Genomic DNA, 17797 nt, shown 5'->3' on the forward strand with positions numbered 1-17797 from the left:
TGCGCCGAGCATCACAAGAGTACACGTGCTCTTGCTACGATAGATACTATCACACGAGGATCGATAACACGACATCTTCCCTTTGCCTTTGAGAAAACTAAAGCAGCAACTTGTAAAACAAAATACAACTATTCAATGTAAGCGATTCCATGAATGGCATTCACAAATACCGTACCGTTCCGGCTTTCTTACTTTTCGACCAAAGCGTGTGACATGTTCACCCTGTACCGCAGGCGAAGAGGTTTCCGGCGGCGGCTGCAACGGATCACTTGGGAGAGCTTCCGTTCCGTTCTCCTCGGGACCGTCTGGGACAGTTTGTGCAATGGAAACAGAGTTTCCGTTCTCCTCTGTACCATCTAGGCTAGACAGAAATTCATACTCCCCGTCCCTGGAATCCGAGCCTTTGTTTGGCGCCTGCTTGATTAGCGCTCGCCGGTTTCGTTCAATCTGGCCCCCGCTCTCCAAAACCACAATATACGAGCGTGGCCGCTTTGCGCGCTGAAGCACCACACCTGTTCGCCTGTAGTCCTTGACCCAAACAGAATCACCTGGCACCATTAATAGCAATCTGAACAAAGCGAGCCTTTGCAGATGACACAGCCAAATCTCCCACGGAAAATGTCACACAGTTCATGTTCGGTTGCTCACCCCGAGGACTGCGGATGCCTACCTCTGAAGGCCATGCTTCGGGTTCCGTAGTCCTTTGTGTCCGTGAGCAGACAGCTGCGAAATGTCCCCGGCGCTGGCACACGTAGCACAGTGCTCCTCTGGCAGGGCACGAGGACCTCGAATGAGGGCCCCTACCGCAAGCCGCACACGTCTGGTGATCCGGACGTCTCTGGTTCGATGTCCGCCTATGAACAGTGTCGACTTCAGCCCTCGTCCGGGATTCATGCTTTTCGCGGTCCACAACGCTCCGAAGATCCTGCTGCTGTCGCTGCACAGCTTCTTTCAGGCGTGCCTTGGTGAGAGCACTTTTCAGAGTCAGCGCCGCATCCATTTGAAGAGCTTCCGACAACTTTGCGTCCCGTACTCCAACTACAAACCGGTCGAGAATCATCCGCTCTTTCATCTCCCCGTAGTCGCATCTATCAGCCAGCGTATGTAACTCCGTAACATACTGATCTACAGACTCGCCTGGTTCTTGGTGGCGGCGATGGAAGCACGCACTTTCGTAGACTAAGTTCCTTGTGGCGACAAAATGGGTGTCGAACTGTGTCTTCACCACGTCGTATTTCTTCGAGTCTTCCTCGGACAAGTTGAATGTCTTGAAAATGTTGCGTGCCTGTCGTCCCATCGTGTACAGCAACGTACGCACCTGAGCCTCTTGAGTTCGCTCATTAAGTCCTGAGGCGAATCGGTAGTCATCGAATTCTTGTATCCACCCAGGCCACTCGGACGTCTTGTCGAAGTTGAAGCTCGCTGGCGGCTGCACCAAAAAAGGCTGAGACGAAACCTTCGTTTCTTTCGACATTTTCTGGGCTGTTATCCGGCTGGTATACGATGCTGCTGGCGGCCGGCCACAGGCGGTAACCTTACGTCTGCCGTGGGTCCCGTATAACCTGGGCAACCACTTCTGACACCATGTAGTGTTTCGCAGGACGACACTTCGATGAGGACTAGTGCGTGGCCCCCAGGCCCACGCCCAAAGGAAAAAGCCCCGTTTATTGCAACCTGACAAGTATATATACAGACACGGAGTACGTCACGCATGCGCCGAGCATCACAAGAGTACACGTGCACTTGCTACGATAGATACTATAACACGAGGATCGATAACACCACAGTATGTGTCTTGCTCTCTGCCGCTGCTGCTACAAGTTGTCCGTATGTTGAACAGGGATTGTTGTAGATAGCCATATCCCAGTTCCGTTGTTTTCCGCGCCGACGAGAATTAGACGAGGATGACACTTAACTCGGCTGCCGTAAGTGCTAAATTCTTTTTCACTTAGATGAATGCTGCGGTAAAACTGAATAAACATACAACACGAAAAATGTTTTTTAAAAGGCATGGAAATGAAAATGTTGCGTTTGCAAAGGTGATAAAGCTAAAAGTGAACCCTTAGAGTCAAGTGCTGAAGGGCAAAAAACTGAAAAAACCATACCGCAACACCTAATGTCACTGGAACAGAAAATGGATGCAATCCTAGCATTTCCTAGCAAAGTAGAAAGCTTCAAAGTTCAGTGTAGACGCTGTCAGGTAACTTTGACGAATTCCAAATAGGGCTACTTATTCAAGCGAAATTGACAAGATATTTGACCAAAAGAGGTAATGAACTCGAAAAAGAGAGCCCTAGTAAAGACCTGACTCAGGTCAAACAAGACATAAATAATCTCGAATTCCGCAGCCGGCGCCTAAATCTTGAAGTACATAGAATCCCTGCTAGCAAAAACGAAGATCTTTCGACGAAAGTGAACGAAATAGCACTGTAACTTTCTTGACCCGAAACGACAACACAAATTTACACAGACTACGTGCGAAAGCAGGCAAGACGGCCGGCGTAATTGTGCGGCTTGAGACCCAAGAAATGCGCGATAACCGGCCGTCAAACAGGAAGGAGTATGTATATATATATATATATATATATATATATATATATATATATATATATATACAGTAAGAACGTAGACCAACGTTTGAAACACTTGAAACACTTTATTGACGTTTAAACCGTGGAACGGCTATCGGCTATCGGCAGCATATATATATATATATATATATATATATATATAGCATCGTAAAGAGGGGGGTGGGGAGCCAACAGCCACAGAAACCAAGGTGCACAGGGTTTTTTGTTAATTAATTTATTTATTTTGTGGTGCTGATAAATTTATAATATTACTGAATATGTTATCGTTTAAAGCTAATTGATTAGAAAAGCTAAGAAAAAACAACCACATGCCGCGGGTGGGATCCGAACCCACGACCTCCGAATTACGCGTCCGGTGCTCTACCTCTGAGCTACGGCGACGGCTGTCAAATCTTCTGCTTTCGTGGGTTTCGTGGGTGTCGTATGTTTGCAAATAACCTAACCTTGAGAGTGTTCATCAGCGCTACCCACGTTCGTAAGCGGCGGACGTAGAACGTCCTGAGTTAGCGCTGGTGTGACGTAGAACGTCATCTAACGGCGAGGGTGGAAGCTGTGTGAGAACCCTCTTATGCTTCCTATGGCGTCAAGGCTGCCAGAACCGAGGCCCTGCTAAGCAATTAAGCAAACAAGGGAAGGGGAATGAGGGACTCATTATAAATATGATAGAAGCCAACAGCCACAGAAACCAAGGTGCACAGGTTTTTTTTTAATTTATTTATTTATTTTGTGGTGTGGATCAATTCAGAATATTACTGAATATGTTATCGCTTAAAGCTAATTGATTAGAAAAGCAGAAGAAAAAACAGCCACATGCCGCCGGTGGGATCCGAACCCACGACCTCCGAATTACGCGTCCGGTGCTCTACCTCTGAGCTACGGCGACGGCGGTCAAATCTTCTGCTTTTGTGGGTATTTATGTTTACAAAGAACCTAACCTTGAGAGCGTTCATCAGCGCCACCCACGTTCGTAAGCGGCGGACGTAGAACGTCCTGAGAGGGGTTTATTACGAGGTACTGAGGCAACGGAAACGGCGACGGCAACAGTCCGGGATCAGATCGGCGAAGAACACACAAGCGTAGCGCTCGACAACACGGCCACCTCGTTTTCGTCTTTTGCAGTCATCAGACGCATCTTCTTTATCCTTACAATCACCCCGGAGACAAGACGAGCCATCCTGGCGACTTGAGGTGATAGCAAGATGGCGAGGTCGTAGTATGGCTTGAGGCGCTGGACACGAACGGTCTCCCGTCCGCGGCGGCGGAGGTCAGGAGACGGCATGAGGCGTTCCACGACATAATTAACCGGAGAGGTGCGCTCCAGTACACGGTCGGGGACCATGATACTTGGCGAGAAATTTCGAGGAGAGACCGGGAGTTCCTGCAGGGATCCAGAGCCACACAAGGGCGCCAGAAGAATAGTTCGGCGAGGTTTGGTCTTGGTCGAGACGGGTGCGTTTGCGATACTGGGTGTCAGACGTGATTGAGCGGGCGATTTGGCGGCATGCTTCGGCGTGTTGCGCGGCTTCGGAAACAGGCCGATATTCAGATTCATCAGGGTGGTAAGGGAGAATTGTGTCGATAGTAGCAGAGGGTTGCCGGCCGTAAAGTAGCCGGTGATGGACTGCATAGCGGTATTGTACGTGCCCTACGGAAGGACGAGATCCCAATTTGTGTGGTCAGAAGCGACGTACTTGGACAGCATGTCTCCGAGGGTGCGGTTAAATCGTTCAGCGAGGCCATTTGTCTGCGGATGGTAGGCGGTGGTGATTCGGTGAATCGTGTTGCACTCTTTCAGAAGCAATTCTACCACGTCAGATAAAAACACGCGCCCTCGGTCACTGAGCAGTTCAAGAGGTGCACTGTGACGAAGAACGAATCGGTGCAAAATGAAGGAGGCGACGTCCGTCGCTGTGGCAGCCGGAAGGGCAGCAGTTTCGGCATATCGGGTGAGGTGATCCACCGCCACAATAGCCCAACGGTTGCTGGTTGCAGTGTATTGAAGCGGACCGTATAAATCAATGCCAATGCGGTCGAATGGGCGTGGAGGGCATGGTAACGGCTGCACCTTTCTAGCGGAACGATGGGGAGATGTCTTGCGACGTTGGCAGGGGAGGCATGAGCGCACGTACTTCATGATGAAGGTGTACATTCCGCGCCAGTAGTAGCGCAGCCGAACGCGGGTATAGGTCTTGAAAACGCCCACGTGACCGCTTTGGGGGCGGGGGGGGGGGGGCAGCATAGAAATATGCACATATCTCCGAGCATAAGTGACGGGGAATAACGAGCAGCCATTTGCGGCCTTCCGAGCTGTAGCTGCGGCGATAAAGTAGGTTGTCACGAATCGCAAAATGGGAAGCTTGGCGGCGGAGCGCACGTGCCGGTGAAGCAGCTGTCGGGTTGGCGAGAAAGTGGAGAAGGGAAGCGATCCATTGATCCATGCGCTGCGCCGAAGGCATGTCGCTGATGCGAAGCAAGGGCAGAGAAGCCCCGGAGGTGGAGAGGCTGGCGATCTCGGCTTGGAGGGGGCAGCGGGACAGTGCATCGGCGTCTTTATGCTTGCGGCCGGTGTGATACACGACGCGGATATCATATTCTTGCAAGCGAAGGGCCCACCTAGCGAGGCGGCCGGAGGGGTCTTACAGGTTGCAAAGCCTACAGAGCGCATGGTGGTCGGTCACAACGTCAAAAGGGCGCCCGTAGATATACGGTCGAAACATCGCGAGGGCCCATAGAATCGCCAAACACTCTTTTTCAGTTACAGAGTAATTGCGTTCTGCTGGTGTGAGTGTGCGGCTAGCGTAGGCAACGACGTATTCGTCAAAGCCGGGTTTTTGTTCGGCGAGGACAGCGCCGTGGTCACCACCGCTGGCGTCCGTGTGAACTTCGGTAGGAGCGGCCGAGTCGAAATGGCGCAGAATGGGCGGCGCTGTGAGGAGGCGGCGCAAGGTCTTCCTTGCTTCTTCCCACGCTGGGGACCACAGTGATCCATCCGCACTTCCAGAGAGCAGTTGGGTCAAAGGCCCAGCAATGGACGCAAAGTTGCGAATAAACCGGCGGCAGGCAATAAGAGCACAAACCCAGGAAGCTGCGCACGTCTTTGATGGAGGTAGGTTTGGGAAAGACAACCACAGCACGAAGTTTCGCTGGGTCGGGACTAACACCCTGCTCAGAGACAACATGACCTATGATGGTTAATTGACGGGCGGCAAAACGGCATTTTTTTAAGTTCTGCTGCAGGCCGGCGTCAGAGAGGCAGGTCAAGACGTGCTTCAGACGGGAGAGGTGGGTGTCATAAAGTCCGGTGAAAAGACCACGAGGTCGTCCAGGTAGCAAAGGCATGTCTTCCACTTAAGTCCACGCAAAATTGTGTCCATTATTCTTTCAAAAGTCGCGGGGGCGTTGCAAAGTCCGAGGGGTTTCACCGTAAATTCATACAAGCCATCCGGTGTCACAAAAGCGGTTTTGTGACAAAAGACCTCTTTAATAGGTACCTGCCAGTACCCGGACCGCAAATAGAGGGAGGAAAAGAGTTCAGCCCCTTGCAAAGAGTCCAGAGCGTCGTCTATGCGAGGGAGGGGTAGACATCCTTGCGCGTAACCTTATTAAGGCCGCGGTAGTCTACAGAGAAACGTATGGAGCCATCCTTCTTTTTGACGAGCACTACAGGCGATGCCCAAGGGCTGCTTGAGGACTGAATGACGCCGCTCTGCAGCATCTTGTGGACTTGGTCTTCAATAACTTGGCGTTTGGCCACAGACTCACGATAGGGACGTTGTCGCAGCGGTGCGTGGTCCCCTGGGTCGATGCCATGGGTGACAGTGGAAGTTTGACACAAGGAACTTTGATGTGAGTCAAATGACGAGCGAAACTGATGAAGTAAAGTAGCTGTGTCCTTTGCGGCGCTGGAAGGTTGTTGTCGATAGAGGGAAGGAACTTCGGTTGAGGAGGGATCTGGCGCAGCAGTTGGTGGGCTGAGTGCGGCTATGGAACGGTGCGGCGCGTCGTCAGTCTCTTCGCGGATGAGAAGAGACGCGAATGGTTGTACAGTGCCGAGACATTCACCTAGGCGCAAGGCGTTGGGGAATGAGAATGGGTTAGAGACGAACAGTACGGAGAGGCCAGCTTATATAGTCAGTACTGCGTGTGGCAGAGGAAGACACTTGCGGTGCAGAAAGATAGGGGACGGTGTGAAGAGGGCAGTGTCGTCGCGAAGAGAGCCGCAAGAGAGGGGTACAAGAACTGAAGAGCAGGGGGGCAGGTCAATGTCTTCTGCAACGAGGGCTTTAACACAGGCACGAGAAGGTGCAGCGCCGAAGATCGCTTCGCGCAGGTCAGAGAACTCTACTTCAGCTCGAGCACAATCGATGATAGCAGCATTGCGCGATAGGAAATAATAGCATGATAACAGCATGAAAACAGCAGAGCAGGACGACGAACTCGACGACATAGATGGTGCCCTTGATGACAATTTCAATGAGGTTAGCGGCTGACGGATGAGGTCCTTCGAAGTTCGATGTGGACGCAGTTCTCGCCTCAGGAACTGCGACGCCTAGTTTTCTTCTAGGTTAGCAGTGGGGCGGCGTTGCATAGGCGAGATACACCCTCCTCGTGGAGAAGAGGTCCGGCGGCTGGTGAGGGTAGAACGGTCCGGGGAGAAAACACGAATTTGCGGCGGCGCAGCAGGCACAGGGTACTGACTCGGAGGCCAGTACCCAGGAGCTTGGGGAGGAATTTCCTCGTCTGGGAGACGACGGCGGCACTGCCGGGCTACGTGACCAGGAAGGCCACAAAAGAAGCAAATTGGCCGATTGTCTTTTGTGCGCCAGGAATCGCTCATCTTTGGAGTAGGTTAAGGCCGATTCACACGACGGTCCGTTCGCCCGCGGCCCGCGTATTACGTGATCATGCGTCAGCACATTAAGAGGCGCGCTGTCGGCTTGTGGCCTGGTCAGCGCGTCTCTCAATTTGCTGACGCATGAATACGTAGTGCGCGGGCCGCGGGCGAACGGACCGTCGAGCGAATCGGCCTTTACGGTAAGGCACCGGCCCTCGCAAATGCGCCGGAGGTGCACTATAGATTGGCGGCTGTGCTCTTACGACGGCATCGCTATGGTTTATTAGCTGTCCTCTCAATTTCGAGAGCCGTACGTTTGAAGTGACGGGCGTAGAGATATGATACTGACTCCGTTTTGCGTGCCCCCTAGCGAAGATCAGTGTCGCGTCTGGTGATAGGCTATAGCTACTAAATCTCCTTATGTTATAGCGCCGTACTGCAGCGGAGCAGGTAGCGCGCTAAGCTGCTTCGCGCGATTAATCGTTTTGTGCGAAAGATCGCACATATGGCTAATGTTCGTAGAAATATTCCATTCATTCTCGGTTCGGTTCTGTCACTGTTCGACTCGTATCCGATTTATTTGTGGCTACATTATTCTTATTCCATTCAATTTTTAAGAAATGACTGCCGTCGAAACTGGTCACAACAAGACGGTTTATAACGAACTAATGGATATAACGAAGGAATGACGATTCCCCTTGGAAGCTCGGTCAACACGGTCTATATGAAAACTACGGCTATAACGAAGCAATCACTGGGCCGCTGTAGCTTTCTTATCACGAGGTTCAATTGTATTTAGACATCCCTAGTTATTATTTACTGCATTCACCAGTGGGTGCAAAATATCACTGTAACCTCGAAAGAAATCATGTTTAATTCGTCGGAAAGAAAGAAATCATTGTTAGGTGTAGCACACTGAGAAAAGACGGATGGTTGGTTCCCTTTGAACACATTTGCTTACACAAGTGTACTCGTGTTTTTCTCAGTGCCCTGATCTTGAGGTGGAGTGGGTCTTTAAATGTAGTAAAAGTATAAAATACTAAATAAGCCTTGACAATAAATCTAGGTTTTCTAGAATTTCTTTGTTTTTTCTCAGCGAATTGAAAGAAGTTATACAAGATATGGTGTTTCTTGTATAGGCCTATGACTCTATACATCCAGGTTTGTCACGTTAGAATGATTTTTACACTCCTATATATAACTTCAGCCCTATTCAAAAATACATTTCATAGAAGAATGTACAATTGTTAAAAAGTAAATATAAGCACGTACATAAATTGTAAGGATTTTGTTAACAAATTTTAGACTTTTATTTAGTGCTGTTTACGTCATGCCAACTTTCATTCGCAAGCTTTGATTGTACCATTGCTACAATGCATTTTATTATTACTGCTTCTAAATTCTCACCCCACCTTTAAAGCGTTACAGGAATCGCAATAGCTCCTGTCACAATACCGGTTGGAATCCTGTGATGAAAGGTCACGCCTCGTAATCAAGGAGACGTTGCCACATAGGCGACCAAGAAAAGACCAATTGGCGCACTGCGATCTTTCTTGGTCGCAGTACAAGAATTCACTCGCAGCTTCCGCTATTCAGTGTATGCTCTATGTCGTATGCTGGCACAAACTGTGCGAAAGCAATCTGTATTTTCAGTTAATGCTTCTGCTGCCCGAACTTTTATAACTTAGCACAGACGTTATGCGTACCCATTCAGAGATAAACGAATTTTTCCGCAAAGATACTTATCCAATCTATATTTTTCGCGGTAACTTCAGCGGCCCTAACTTTTACAACTCAGCACTGACGTTATGCGCACCCATTCAGAGCTAGACGAATGTTTTCCCAAAGATAGTTCAGGGTTCGACAGAAACCCGTCTCACTGAAATGAAGAAAAACGTAAAACATTGACGTTTGGGCATCGCTACGGGTGTCTTGTTTACAATGAGAAAGAAACGCATTTCGCGTCAGAGAAGCTCTTTATCAAAATTTTGGCGCGTGCGCACGCGCGACTTTATAGTATGCGCCTTTTTTTTCCTTCATGACGTCATGCAATGAAGTGCCAGCACTTGCGGCCGGGAACCGTGGTTGATTTCATTTTGGGTCACTTTTTGTATCAGTGCCGCCTCCATCCTGCAAAAAAAGAACGCGTCTAAAAGCGACCACGACATGCGGCCGTTTCAGCCGATGACGCTAAGCACGTTCTTGAGCCTGGACGACAATGACTGCGTACAAGAGGCAAGAGAAGAGGAACGTGTCACCTATTGTGACAAGCCTATACGGGGCCCTAGTTTTCCGCAGTTTCGCGAAAAAAACTCAAAGTTATACTTCTTCGCGGAACTATGTGCCAAAAGAGAACGAGAATAGGGCGGGAATGTGATTAAAGTAGTCACAAAATTTCCCATGACAGGTACCCACCACAGTGGCTTCGGCTACAAGCTGAAGCTCGCGGGTTCAAATCTCGGCCGCTGCGGCCAAATTTCAATAGAGACGAAATGGAAATACACCCTTGTGCTTCGCGATGTCAGTGGACGCTAGAGAACCCAAGGTGGTCTAAATTAATCCGAGGGCTTCCACTAAGGCCACCATAATACTCCCCTAGCTGCATGCAGCTTCGGGACGTTAAGGGTGCACTGAAGAGGAATCTGAGCTCGTCTTTTTGCCGCGGGAACTCAATCTACATGTTCCGGGCATTCTTAGAAACTTGGACTTATTGCCCTGTGCGGCCGATTTCCCTAATTAAATCGAATTAACGTCCGGCTCCCGCCTGTATTTTTGAATTCTCCCCGTACGGTGGGAGGAGTCGACCAACGCGTGGAGTGCCTTTCAGCCAGCTCTGTGGAGGCTTTACTTTCGCTTTATTTTGTTTTTAGGTTTCCCTGAATAAATACCATCATTCGCAGATAATATAGCCGCAAAATAGGCCTGATGGCAGAGCGGCAAGCCGCCACGGGACCGGGTGAAATGCACTCCACGCGTTGGTCGACTCCGCCCACCGAACGGGGAGAATTAAAAAAAAAGGCAGGCGCCAGACGTTAATTCGAGTTAATTAGAGAAATCGGCCGCACAGGGCAATAAATCGAAATTTCTAAGATTGCTGGGAACGTGTAGATAGAGTTCCCGCGTCAAAAAGACGAGTTCAGATTCGTCTTCAATGAACCTTTAAGCCTCAGATACCTGTCATACTTAACTAGCTGGTGATTGTGCCTCGACCAGCCCCGTGTCTACCACTCATGAAAGATGTAAACCGTCTTTAAGAACGAATTTGTCCTTAGATCTTGGCACGCTTCTTCCCTCAATTCACTTGGCGAGCAGGCTGTGGCAATGACGCGTTTCCACTTTTCTTCTGGAAGTCCGTGATCTGCGGTGCCCTTCATAGCTAATACTAATTGGCAGTGGTAAAAAAATAATTTACCTCGTGTAATCTCCAGTTCCTGTCAGTCGCGACATCGTTGTCCAGGACTCCAGGGACGAAAGCTACCAGCAGGTGGTCGCCAAACTTGCTTGAAGCTGCTTCCAATCTACTGTCGTGGACACCACTGAAGAAGAAGAATGATGCATCCTGGCTATGTCAGACAGATAATTAAGTCACTGTGCTGTCATCGTGTAAGCAAGCCCCCTCTTTGAGAGAAGAAAACACCAAACACCACTGGGTACTGAATTAAAGTAGTGACCTTCAGTTTCTAGGAAGGCGCGTCTGGAGTACAGTGGACCTAAAATAAGTTTCCATTGCTTTTATTTCCAACTGCTTCATTTATCGCGCAAAAGTTTGCCGGTTCTTTGCGCGTGCCTTTGTGTGACCAAACAATTTCTCACGCCAACCTGGTGTGATGCGATAACAAGCGTGCGCATGCGCCGTCCACAACTCGCGCCAGTGTCGTTACGGGCTGAAACGTATAAAAATGAAGCCACCCTCACAACTCCTGCACATCGGCAGTAGCAGGAGGCCACGCAAGCCAGAAGGATCCACGCTTCGGTCTCCTTCCGTCCACGAACGTTCCGGAGAGTACGAGCTATGGAAGTCATCAGGAAGTGCATCTGCGGCGCATGCGAGGACTGCCTCCACAAGTGTTGCTGCGAAGACGAACCCGAGTGGCAGGGTGATACTCAACAGCTGCACCACCCGCAGCCGCCAGAGCGCACGAACTGGGAGAGCTGGTCTGAGTCCAGCTACCAGGAGATCCCTTTGGATGATATCACCGAGCCCGTGATTACCAAGGCGCCGACCGCCGCAGGATTTGCAGTGATTGGAGCTGGCGGCGACCAGGGTGCCGGCCCGTCAGGCGTGCCGAAGCCGTCGGTAAAGGAGAAGCCGAAGGCCAAGGGGCCCTTTGCTTACTTTGTCCGCTCTGCAAGCGGCGGCTCCCGCACCAGCGAGGAGACGAAGCGCTCGAAGGCCCTCGTGCAGTTCGAGACTTCCGGGGAAGGCAGCAGGACCTCCATGGGAGGTACCGCCGAAGATACGTCTACATCCCCCAAAGAAGCTGGAAAGGGCCCCGCCAAGGCTTACCGCTAAGCGGATGAGGTCAGTGAATTCTGCATGGTCTCGTTTCGTTTTTTTTTCTTTGCGATCTCGCAGTTACTTTTCGTTTGCTTTGCGTGGACTGTAGTTGCTAGCTGGCAGCAGTCTCGTTCAAATTCCATTGCAGTGTGCCTAACTGTCACTTATGTGCTCCTATTATGCAGTTACATCCCCGCATTGTAATCGACTGCTTAGGACGTACTTCCGTCTATATGTTCGTCCGGACACTTCCGGCCACTTCACCATGTCCCGATGCTTCCTGATCTTCTGCTCTTAGCCCGTAGATCGGAGTGGCTTTCCCGCTCCAGTGTTCCTAGTTGCAGACACCATGCAGGTCGTTAGTTAGTCCACGTTAGCATGGCAGCGGGTGCTCTCGACCGCAATAAATCCCTCTTGTCAAGCATTTTCGTTCACAGCCTATACTGCTCTCCAGGACCGCTTGCTGCGGTCAGTTCATTCTGCATAATTCCCTAGCTTCGGCACTGCCTTGTGTTCCTGTTCTATGCCGTCGCGTTTCCGTTGCTGTTTCCCGGGTGTCTCTTCCTAACCTACATTTTACCATTTCAGCCCCGTCGAGCTGTCCATGGCCTTCGTGCCGTTGCTCCAGTCCGACCGCGTCATGTGACACCGACCCAGCCTTCTTGCATTTTCGCCATGCTTTTACGCTTTTATTACGCTGAAACGTGCTTCGCAAAGCTCAGACAATGCCCTGCTGACTTTTTGCTACTCGCATCGCTTTTTTATTCCGCTAGCTCTCGCTTGCGTGCTTTTTATCGCAAATAAAAACTTTTCGCTGCACTTTTACTTCCTGCTTGGCTGTCGTTTTTTGGATAGTCCTTTCTCACAGGCTGAACAAACTCCAAATCACCCACCCCCCCTCCCCCGCCTAAAAAAAAAGGATCCATCATCCACGTGCTTTCTCCGCCACTCCTGCACTCTGCATCGGGTGACCTCTGCAGGGTTATGCGACATTCACGCCAATACACCAACTCTTCCCACCTTTCGCGCCAAAGAATGAATATTTACCGTGGGCATAAGCCTCAACACCTGTTCGAGGCATGCGTTCAGCTTGTTGCACAAACCTTTCCGACCCCAGTAAGCTGCCCGGTCGAACTTGTGGAGGCAACTATTAACTGTGAAACTACAATCCGAGTTCGCTGCCCTGATTAGAACGAATGTTTCTTCAACTCGGGGATTCCTGCGTGCGCCGAATAGCCTTCCTTTGTAGTCGTATGACTGTGATTGGGTGCGCGTTAGTGCATAATTGCTTTACCTTGGCGGATTCCCCTGACATGGCAGTCATCTTGCAAGCAAGTTTAGAACCAGTGTCCTGACTGATATTGGTGCGCGACTTATGCAGTAGATTAGTAAGTACAGAATACTACGCCCTGCCTGCAGATACTAATTTATTCGAAGTACCCTTGCTTAAGATTATTGCTACAATTAGTCTTGTGGGAGACTTTATGTTGTCATGGCATTACTTCAAATTCCTTCATTCGCTCCCATGTCAGCTGCTTTTAGAGCATGTAAGATCAAGCATGTGAAACCCTTCGTCGAGGGCAAGACTGGTGTTTACCGCATTGCTCTGGCCCGTGGAAAAGTGTATATAGGGCAGACAGGCAGGTGGGTTAAGAAACTTACAGGAACATAACTTCCTTGGAGGAGGAGACCCTGGAAGGCGCTTGGCTCTTCATCGCATCAGTTTCAGAAATTGCAGAAAACCTGCGCCGTTTGAGCGTGTCACCATTTTGTGGAGGCGAAGGAATAGATATGAGGGAGAAATCTTACAAGCGTTTAATATTAGCCATGAGAAAGATAATTGTGTGACACGTTGCTGTATTTAACGAACAAGAAACGTGCCTACTAAGAGGGTAGATAAGCGTGGTCAAAGCTGTTATCAATGCGCGTGTCATGGTAGTAGTTGAAGGTGCTCATGCGTCGGATGTTTTGCGCGGCATTTGTATGCTTCAATAAAGCACAGTTTAAAGTACAGTGCCCGCCCGTGTATAACGTCTCTTTTCTTGCTTGCGCATCTTTGCATCCTCTGGTTCCCTCCCCTTTCCGCTTTTGTTAGATTTTCAAGAGCAAGCTCTATCGTACCGCTCTGGCGAGTACGATACCAAATTATTAAACATTTTTCAGATACCGCTTTGAAGCCCCGTGGCACTCCATAGATGTTTAACGCACAAAGAACACACAAGGGTATTCATGCGGACTAGTTGTTTGGACGAAGGCACAAGATACGTACACGGTGCTGACTTTAAACTATATGCGGAAAAAGCCACAGATGAAAACAAGAACAGGCACAGAACGAAGATAGAAACGCAAAAAAAAGAGTATGAGCTATTGTTTCATAAGTAATTAACTTACAGAAGAAGCAAGGGCAGTATACCGCGAGGGAAATCACTGAAGCGCTACGAATCGTAGCTGCGTCAACCTGCCTTCCTTTTCCTTATCAGGAAAAGAAATTTCGCACTTTGCCAGGTCTGCAAAATGCGATTAGCCTCAGTTTTATTACTTTCTTGCCCACTGTACCCCTTTTTTCATTCTTCGCTGTAAATCGTTTTTTTAAAGTGAAAACCCTACCGCTATGGCCAGGATTCTGGTTCACGCGACCCTAGTTCACAAATCGGCCACCACGCGCCGCATGAAGTTGAGTTCCTTCTTCTCCTCTTACACTCTTCCTTCCCGGTTTGGGAAAGAGATGCCAGTAAACTTCGCCCATTGTCCACTTTATGCGTACTCCCCTCACACCCAGCTTAGGGGGGCCCGGCTGAGATTCTCCTTATTCTTTTCTCACCCAGCGTGTCCAAGGCGTGCTTATGTGTGGCTCCCCTACGCTCTGCCTTCTTTGCGGGGGCGAAAGAAAAGCCGGCCGTTGCTAGTGCGGTGTACGCACGCCATCTTCGTCGAAAATATTGGTGGTGGTTTAGAATTGCTAACCACGAAATATTGTGAGAGAGCAGTTTTTGCAGATGGACACGAACGCCCCGTACCTGTTTTCTTTCTTTTCGTGACTTGCGCACAGATGAAAGTTGTTCAAGACGACGACGTGCCATGCACAGCGCGAGAGTGTGTTGCAGTTTAACACGAGGCGTGATCGGCTTCGGCATTACTGCGGCGAGAGCGTAGTGCTCTCGTGTACAGGCCAGCGAGGCTGATCTGTTCGCACCGTCGCGGGTTCCAAACTTAGTCGCGCCAATATTTTTTTGTTTATTTAGTTACATAACTATCTCGTGGCGTTGCTATGTCGCCGTTGCTATGTTCTTGGCAGAAAGTCACATACAAAGCAAGATTTTGCTCCGGGTTTGCCCACCGCATCAGTGCTTCCGCACTAATACTACAAGTCTGCATACCTGACAAGCAATACCTAAAAGATCCAAAAGCCATTGAAAACTTCAGGACAAGGATAATTCAAAGCAGCTGATAAAGACAAGCTCGTTCCTGCGATAACCAGACAATGGCGCCCTGAGAGCATGGCAGTTGCTGTCATTAACAACATCATCAATAAATTCTCTGAAGTGTGAAGAACAAGGTACATGCGCGCATACACAATCCCGAAGGAAGCTGTATCACGAGCAATTAAGAGCGTGGATAGCCCTTAAGTGAAGAGCGAATGAAACGAAAAATGGAACCTAAGAAACTTGACACTCACGCAAACACATTATTTTGAGTCGTGGGAAACTGTGATGGACTAAACGCCCAGTTTTGCCCCTAATTGCATTCAGCACAAATTCTACATAGTGCGGATAATTTTTGTATTTGCGAAAATTATTTCCGCATCAGTTATTTCCATTTTTCTATCTGGAACTACTTTGTGCAGATCAGTGTCTTATCGGCTAATCAGAAACACATGTCGTAAGCTTAAAGTGCAGTTACAGCATGACCACCTCAAGATACATAAAGTAGTGCGTACAGCAGGCACGTAGGCAGGAATTTTTTTCGTGAGGGGCCCAAAGTAAATTTCGAGCTGACGGGGAGGGGGGGGGGAGTTCTTGGATGCGTGCCTTGTGGGCAGATCATTTTTAATAATAATACTACCCTGCCCGCACCACCGAAATTACAACGAGCTCTCCTCAAGACGCAGAGGAAAGACTGGACAGATGTTACCACATGCTATACCCGCCACGCAAACGGTTAATGAACAGACTAGCGGCCGTATAAGCATAAGTGAGAACATGGCATTGCGGATTTGTTTCCACTTTGTTTTTCTTTTTTGCTCATAGTGGCTGCAGTCATATGAGTCCATAAGTATAGGCTGATGTCGTATGGTAACCGTATACATGCAGCCGTTCATGCGGCTAATTTACGGTATTTCACATCTACGTATAACCTCAGTCACCATGTTAGTTTGATTTTTCCGCAACGGACAAAAACAATATGCATCGCGCCGCTCACGAACGGCTAATGCTGTTCATGTTACCCAGACTGCTGGCACACAGCATGCGTTTCCTGCATACATGCAGTATTATGGCGATAGCTTGCTAGGCGTGTAAATGATAAAATGATACTATTTAGACGCGTGTCCATTTTCATGAAATTTGCCATCGCATGTAGTTCGTTTGACCCCTCCCTAATCGTCATCCATTTAAATCTGCGAATCTTGTGTCTCGCTGTCATAGCCTTTCTGGGAGGAACATTGTCAAAGATTTGTGTCGGAAGGGTACGGTGAAATTCAAGCAAGTTTAGGTTGAAAGCGGTTACCAATTCTTGTTTATTTATATTAAAATCAGCGACAGCAGCGCAGTGCGCATGCGGTTCACGGGCGGTTCGGGGTTCGATCCCCTGTTCCGCACGGTACCCATCGGTTTCCAATGCGTACATATTTTCTCGTGCCTGGTGCTCGTGCCTAACCTTGTGTAGAAGGAAATACTTTTCCCTGACGCTCTTTGATACAAGGCTGCCCTTGCACCATTAAAATTCATCAACAAAAGAAAACATCTTTAAATCGAAAGGTGCAGGCTAAGCACACGCCAGAAGCAAAAACGCGTACGCTATCCGTACGCAAAAGCCTGCGAACGAATTCCAACCGGACGGAACTCGATAGCAAGCGGTCTGCGGCTAGACCGACGGCCCCCTCCAGTCGCAGACCAACAGAATTCGTCGTGTCGCAGGAGAAAATCCCATGCATGTGAAACGGCCCAAAGGCGTCAGTGAAACCTTGGCCAGCATTCTCGGAAAGGAAGGGGTGGAAACTGGGTACCAGCTGGGCACCATTATCAGGCGCCTTCTCCACCTTCCCAAAGACGCGTTGTCCTACAGAAAAGATGTGAGTTGAGGAGTTGGGTTGAAAACCGGTTACTGGGTTCATGTAAACACCGCAGTGTCGGTTCCGGGAGTCGACGGAGCCAGTTCGGTGTCCAGTCAACCTCGCTGCAGGGGGTGGGTTGACTCTCTCGACTCTAACGGCAGATAGCACGTAAACCGGATCAAGTCGAAGACTCGGGCTAGCGGGAGGGGAGAGGATAAGCGCGAACCTATTTTTCGCTTGCGCCGTCGCGCCTGCGAGACAGCGGTGCCGTGCCGCAATCTTGGAGGCTGCCACTGCCCTCACCCGCTGCGCTGCTCGACGCTTGGGGTGTCGCTGCAGTTGAACCCGTCTCGACACGCTAAAATCGAGTTCTTTTAAACGCGCAGTCGTCGCGCTGGGCTGACCTTACACAACTCGACCCCCTGACTCGATCCACCGCAGTCGGGTTCATGTAAACGTGGCTTAGGCTGGGGACACCATTAATATGACGGAAAGGGTGAAGGCAGCAAAAAGCTCATGTCAAGCAAATGAACTGAAGCGCAGTGGCCGTACTTCCCCGGCATGTCACCAAAGAGGTGACTTCGACGGAACCACTGTGCTGG

General features: G+C 49.6%; 1 protein-coding gene across 1 annotated transcript; it reads right to left on the reverse strand.

The window, feature by feature from the left end:
- Positions 1 to 544: 544 nt before the first annotated feature.
- LOC149346067 (uncharacterized) lies at positions 545 to 1655 on the reverse strand. Its single transcript, XM_089541243.1, has one exon. It carries the CDS (start codon positions 1472 to 1474, stop codon positions 545 to 547), a length of 930 nt encoding a protein of 309 aa, XP_089397369.1. The 5' UTR covers positions 1475 to 1655.
- Positions 1656 to 17797: the final 16142 nt, after the last annotated feature.

Source organism: Amblyomma mixtum, chromosome 4 (assembly GCF_055824585.1).
Source record: "Amblyomma mixtum isolate Tamu chromosome 4, ASM5582458v1, whole genome shotgun sequence".
NCBI lineage: Eukaryota > Metazoa > Arthropoda > Arachnida > Ixodida > Ixodidae > Amblyomma > Amblyomma mixtum.